This window comes from Atta cephalotes (assembly GCF_000143395.1).
Source record: "Atta cephalotes unplaced genomic scaffold scaffold00020, whole genome shotgun sequence".
Classification (NCBI taxonomy): Eukaryota; Metazoa; Arthropoda; class Insecta; order Hymenoptera; family Formicidae; genus Atta; species Atta cephalotes.
The window spans coordinates 187,586-194,225 of NW_012130084.1; the positions used below are offsets into that span (position 1 = coordinate 187,586).

Below are 6,640 nucleotides of genomic sequence, written 5' to 3' on the forward strand. Positions count from 1 at the left end.
ATATATATATATATATATATATATATATATATATATATATACATCGATATGTATCGATAGCATAATATCGATAATTCTTTGCTTGTAAGTCATTTTGTAGCAAATGCAATGAATTTTTTTTATGACAAGATGTCATCCCTAAAAGGTTAAAAATATAATTTATTGATAAGTTTCTGCATGGCATCAATTTTTGATTGGAAACGTATCAATTCGTTTTTTATTCCCTGAACGTTATTGACTGATCGAATTGTATTTATAGTCAGTTTATAAGTCATCATGTGTAAAATTAGAGCTTAAAGTTGATGAAATTTTCACGATAGGATTTATAATTTATTATTTTTTATCATCTTTTTCTGATCTTATGTACATTATAAATAAAATTTTGTTTAAAACGTTGGTTTATAAAATAATTGTCTACAATCATTCTTGTATAAAACATCTAGTCAACATTGTGTCGAATTATAAACTTTAAATCGATTTCAGCACACGCAGCGACTGGCAAGCAAGGCGTTTTAGGACCAACAAAGATTTACTTGGCTGTTCAACCAGCCCAATCATCCAACAACAATCAGCAACAGCAATCACCAACTACACAAGTTTCATCAGTTGCAAATACTCCTGTATCAGCCACTCCAAAACAGCAACAGTCAATTTCTCCATCATCTACCAATGGTATATATACTTTTAATTCTTTGTTATCTTTGTTATTCAGAAAATATGCAATGATAAATGTTCTTAAAAGTAAATGTTCTTATATAATTCCGACAAAATAATTACGAATATTTCACATTATTTATATATATCTTTTATTAGAACCGCAAAACGCTATTGAAACCATTCCAGAAACTCCGCAAGCGACAACACCAAAATCGACAGAAAAACCAAAAGTAGTTGTTCAGCAAGTAGGACGTGTAGCAAATGTGACAGATGACGACACACAAAAGGCAAATATAGCTAATGGACAACAACCATCATCCCAATCCATGAAAGAAGGAAACGATTCATCTTCGAATAAATTTATACTAACTCCAGATTATATTCAACAAAGTTAGTATGCAAAAAAATGGAACACATAAATTGTGTTTTTATACAAAATTTTTCAAAGATGTTTTCTTATGTCACAAAATTTTCTAAAACTATGTTTTTTATATTAATAATTTTTTTGGACTTTTTCGAGAAATATTTCTTACATCCTTACTTTAAATGCTCTTATTTATTGTTGATTTAGCGATTAAAAATGCTTTGAAGCAAGAGAATCTGAATCCAGAGATAGAAGAGAAATTGTTGCAACTGCAACGTTATCAGGAAAAGCAAATGAAGGGTGGCGTAGAAAATTCAGTAACTAGCAATCAAACTCATAATTCACCTGCGGCAACAACACCGCGTCCGCCTTCGCGCAAACGACCGGCACCGTCGTCGAACATTCCAGCAACAGCAGCAGCGACAACACCGACAAACGCGCAATCATCGTCCAGCGGAGTTGAAGACAAAGATGACAAAGACTGGGTGGAGACACCCAGGAAAAGACCAGCTGTGAAGCAAGAAAATCGCGAAACGGCCCAAAAGTAAGCGTAACATACAATCAAGTACGGTGATCACATAACATCAAATACAGTGGAACTTCGAAATAGCGCACAAAATCGCTTCCAGACATTAAATGCAATAGTAAGTAAATGAGGAATATAATGAGGAGTAGCGGTAACTGCGGCCTCTCCAATAAGGCCCAGTAGGAATTTCATGGTTGTGATATGCAATAAGACTACGTTATTATTACAATTCAAAGCGAACCACGCGCTGTTACGAGGCTTCAGTATAGCATGATCAAACAGCCACTAATATAGCTATTAAATTAATGCAGTAGCACAACGATTTTTTCTAATTTCGATGTTTTTCTTAAAATGATTCTTGGAGATACATTGGAAATTGTAAATATTTGAGATGCAAAAATGAGATATAATTTCAATTCGAGAGATAAGTTGGTCAATCTTGAGATTTTCATTATCCAATCAGAAGCAACCTCGATCGCGGCTATCTTCGTCTTAAGATCAGTCAGAAAATGAAGATAAGGCTTGTTTTTGATTGCATAACAAAAAATCGCTCCTGAAATTTATTTATTACATAAGTAACACCGTATCTGTATGTTCCATGTGAAAATGTAATATAAATTCTTTGTTTTATCTTCATTTATATCTTTTTCTTTTTTCCATCTCGTAAATAAGTAAAGTTGTGTTACTGATTCGCTATGAATTTTGTAAATGTCTAATCGCTCGTGTTTTAATTTTTAAAACGCAACAACTTATAGTTGCTAACATTTATAGATTTACTTCTACTGATTTTTTTACTTTTATAATTTTTATAATTGTACAATAATCAGGAATATAATATAAGATAATGAGGAAATATCATTAAAATGTGTATATAAATTATATTTAAAAAATCAGACAAGAAAGACAAGAAAGAGGAGTTTGCGTGAAGTTCTGAAAGGATGAACTTCCTGATTTTCTTGTCGCTTGACATACTACTGTATTTTATATTTGTACTAATTACGAATATGATAATGAAAATTGGAGATAAGGTCATTTTCAAAGTCAAATATTTAATTTTTTTTTCCGCGCATTTTGCGAAAAGTCGTGGTCATTTGCCGCACAATCGGGCTAAGCGTTATTATTACTTACACGCGAAGCAACTCCCATCTCCTTCCCCTTTCCCTGCTTAGAGGTCCACGACTTCGAAAAAATCGGTTTTTAAGTATTTGACCTTGAAAATGATTGTCGCCAATTTTCGTTATCATATTCGTAATCAGCACACTAAAATACATGTCAAGCGACATACTACTGAAAGAAAATCGAGAAGTTTATCCTTTCGGAACTCTATTCACAAAAAAATTTCAAGTAAAAAAACTTGAGGCTCCTGAGTACTTACTCCAGCCATTGAATTGATGTTGATTTTTCTTGCATAGAATAAAATAAAGAAAATTTGAAGATGAAATGAAATGATGAGATCGCTTTAAAACACTTTTAAAAATGAACGAAAAGTATCCTTATCCCTTGACAGTCAGTAAGTAGTTACAAAAAGCACATAAAGTATGTTTATTAGTTTTTACTCAATGTGCATGCGTAGTCTATTTTCATTTCACGAACCTTTTTTTGACTCTTTACTGACTATCAGGGGAGATAAGGAAAGTCTTCGTCCATTTTTACAAATGTTTTAAAGCGATCTCATCATTTCGTTTCATCTAAATTCTTTTTATTTACAAATGATATGTAAGAAAAATCAACATGTTATTTTTCGCTTATGATATCACGATTCAATATGGCTGAAGGCACCTTGACTATTCAGGAACCTTAAATATAAAATGCCTTCCAAGTTATAACATGCCATGTTTGTGAAAAATATGTCGAATTCAAATTGTATTAGAAAACACATTCAAACAAAGAAAAATACATATAATAGAGAGACCATCAGAGACAAATCTGAGAAAGACATGACGGCCCAAAACCTGTAACCGCAAAATGCTGCCGCGCATCACTGCTCTGATAAAGTGGATGTAAACTACATAGCAACGTCCACTTTTCTTTCGATACATTCACTTTTCAAGACTGAAGATAATAAATCGATATTTTTATATATATCGATTTAAATTCTTCAGCTTTGAAAAGTGGACGATGTACCTTAAGTAAAGCTATATATTATGTATTTATTATACATTTAAAAAATAAGACTGTATAAATATACAACATATATACGGTAGAGAGCGCCGCAATGATCGATCAAAGTCATGTTATAAATACAATATATATTCTTAATTAAATTTAATTATTTCAGATGTGACTGTGTCGAAACATTAGAACTATGTATGTTGTACATTACACAGTCGGATCTTATTTCTTAAATATATATAAGTACTAGTACCAGTGTTAGTGGACATGATCCCATTATTAGACAAAATGACAAAAAGTTTTTTTTTTTATAAATTAAAAAACATTTCAATTCAGGCCCCAATGAATAAATCTAAGAATATATTAATATTTAAAAGTTTTAAAAACTAAGACTATACTTCCATTTATTTAAAAGATACATTTATTTAAAAGATGTATCTTTTAAATAAATCGAAGTTTGTACCCATACATCCTGTGCTGGCTCAAGTAAAGTTTATACATTTTTAAAACTTTTAAATATTAAGCTTTAAGTGATTTAAAATATATAGAGAAAGAGAGAAAGAGAGAGAGTTCAATATTAGTATATATAGATAGTAGTTCAATATTGTTATATTACAGCAACGCAGTTTTCTTTAATATAATGACTGCGTTCAAAGAAAAAAACAACTTTACAACTATTGTGTTTCTTCAGCTGACTTAATGTATAAACCAATCATATTAAAGAATCATATTTTTTGAAAAAACTGATCTCATTTTTTGAAAAAAAAGTGTACTTGTGAATAATAAATTATACGTAGATGGACTGTTTGGAACAATAGATAATCAAATTTTTTATCATTGAAATAATTTCGAACACAATTGTATTCTCTTTTAATTGAAATGAAACTGTTAAAATAAACTATGTATCTTATATATACAGTATAAATAAATAAACGTACTTTATATATAGTAATAAAAAATAAATAAAAGACATTTATAATAAATGCAACAGAACAATAATAAATTATTTTGTATTATAATTATAAGTATTTATATAAATGGCTTGTTTTATTGCAATGGTATCTTATTTTATGCGATACTTAGACTGCTTTTCTTTCAGGAGACACAAACATCGTTCCATTTTTCTCACATTCAATAAATAATGAAGAATGTTCATTGACTGTGTGTCCTAAAAAGAAAGCAGCCTTAAACTGTCTATCTATTTTTAAATAATATTAAAATTACTTCTAGAATGCCGAAATTATCGGAGGCATTAGATAACGAGTCGTCACCTAAAAATCGATCTGCAAAATTGAAAGATAGTCAAGAGCAGCGAAGAAAACAGCAAGTGTTTTCCCGAATGCAGGTTTTATTGTTCCGGCATAAGGAACTTCTTAAAAAAGATATTCTTAAAAAGAGAGCGTTACTCGAGAAAGAACTTCAAATTGATATACAGGTAATGGTAATTATAATTATTAATAAGTAAGTAATATTTTAAGTTGTAACTTTATGTAATGTAATAATTTAAATGAAATCTATGTTATGCGCAGTTCCATACATTATCGAATTAAACTTCAAATCATATTTTGTCTCATGAGCTGCAATATTTATTCAGTTTGTTGTAAATCATCATTTGTTTAATTTGTGATTTGAATTGTAACATTGCTCAAAATTTATATAACTTTATTTTACAACATCTTTTAGCGAAACATTATTTGTGAGATGTTGACAAATTGATAAAAAAAATGAATAATATAATATCGAAATGTTTGCAATATGTATTCGTTTAATATGAACACTAAATGGTTTAATTAAAAATAAAAAAAGATACTTTATTACTAAATTATTTTGAATCAAGAATCTTAAATATTTAAAAAAGTACAAAAGAAATAACATTTTATAACAATATATATATAAATATATATAAATATATATAAATATGTACACAGAAACACAACTTTATTTAAATTGGAGATAAGATCGTGAATTAATCCTTTAGGATTAGAATATTGTCGGGATTTTCATAAAACGCGAATAAAAATTTTTGCAGAAGGACTTGTCGGCGGAGCTCGCTACAAGAACAAAGGCAGAGAGACACAAGCAGGATGAAGTAAAGGTTGGGAGTGCGAAGCGAAAAGCTAATGCTCAAGTGGCTCAACAGGTTAGCCCGTCCAATCGGAGTAGTAGTAGCAGACCGAAAAAACATAAGAATCAAGGTAATAGTACGACGCCTCCTGGTAGTTCGACAACCACGACTCGCATCAAGAAAGAGAAACTGTACTGTTTATGCAGAACTCCTTATGATGAGACCAAGTAAGAGCATAAGATTATATAAGCCTGATTGAATTTTTATCAATGTATATTTGTTCTTCGTTGTGTTTTAAAATTATATAATTTTATTTTAATCTCTCTCATGAAATATAATGTTACGAGATCTTAATTTCATTTGCGATATCCCTGATCTGAATCTCACGGTCAACACTGTGAAGTAGAGAATCATAGTATCAATAAAATATCTTTTTAGTTAATTCCATTATATTCAAATTTAAAAAAGAGATTTAAGAGTTTAATATCAATCATAAATATATTATATATAAAATTATACAAATAATTTCTCTTTCTTTAAAGATTTTACGTGGGATGTGATTTATGCAATAATTGGTTCCACGGTGACTGCGTGGGTATAACAGAAGAGATGAGCAAGTCTTTGTCAGAATTTGTTTGTACAGAATGCAGACATGCGAGAGATACACAAGAATTGTATTGCCTGTGTAAACAGCCTTACGACGAATCTCAGTAAGTGCATTAAGTTACTAACAAATTATGTTAATAATAGAAATATAGTAAAAAGAAAGAAAGAGAAAATTAACTATGATACTCGACCTTTGTGAAACCATGTGTAATCCCAATAGATAACAATGATAATATAATTTACTTAATAATTAAAATATACTTAGAAAAAATTAACATTTCTTTTATTTTATATAATTAGAGCAATTTAT

General features: G+C 29.7%; 1 protein-coding gene across 1 annotated transcript in view; it reads left to right on the plus strand.

Moving 5' to 3' along the window:
• The window catches only part of LOC105619291 (nucleosome-remodeling factor subunit NURF301), a 23,616-nt gene that overhangs the window by 10,283 nt on the left and 6,693 nt on the right, over positions 1-6,640 (plus strand). Inside the window, exons 16-21 of the mRNA XM_012200814.1 lie at positions 484-672; positions 814-1,047; positions 1,229-1,565; positions 4,890-5,094; positions 5,689-5,951; positions 6,267-6,434. Of these exons, the coding sequence (XP_012056204.1) occupies positions 484-672; positions 814-1,047; positions 1,229-1,565; positions 4,890-5,094; positions 5,689-5,951; positions 6,267-6,434 (1,396 nt within the window). The remainder of the gene's footprint in view (positions 1-483; positions 673-813; positions 1,048-1,228; positions 1,566-4,889; positions 5,095-5,688; positions 5,952-6,266; positions 6,435-6,640) is intronic.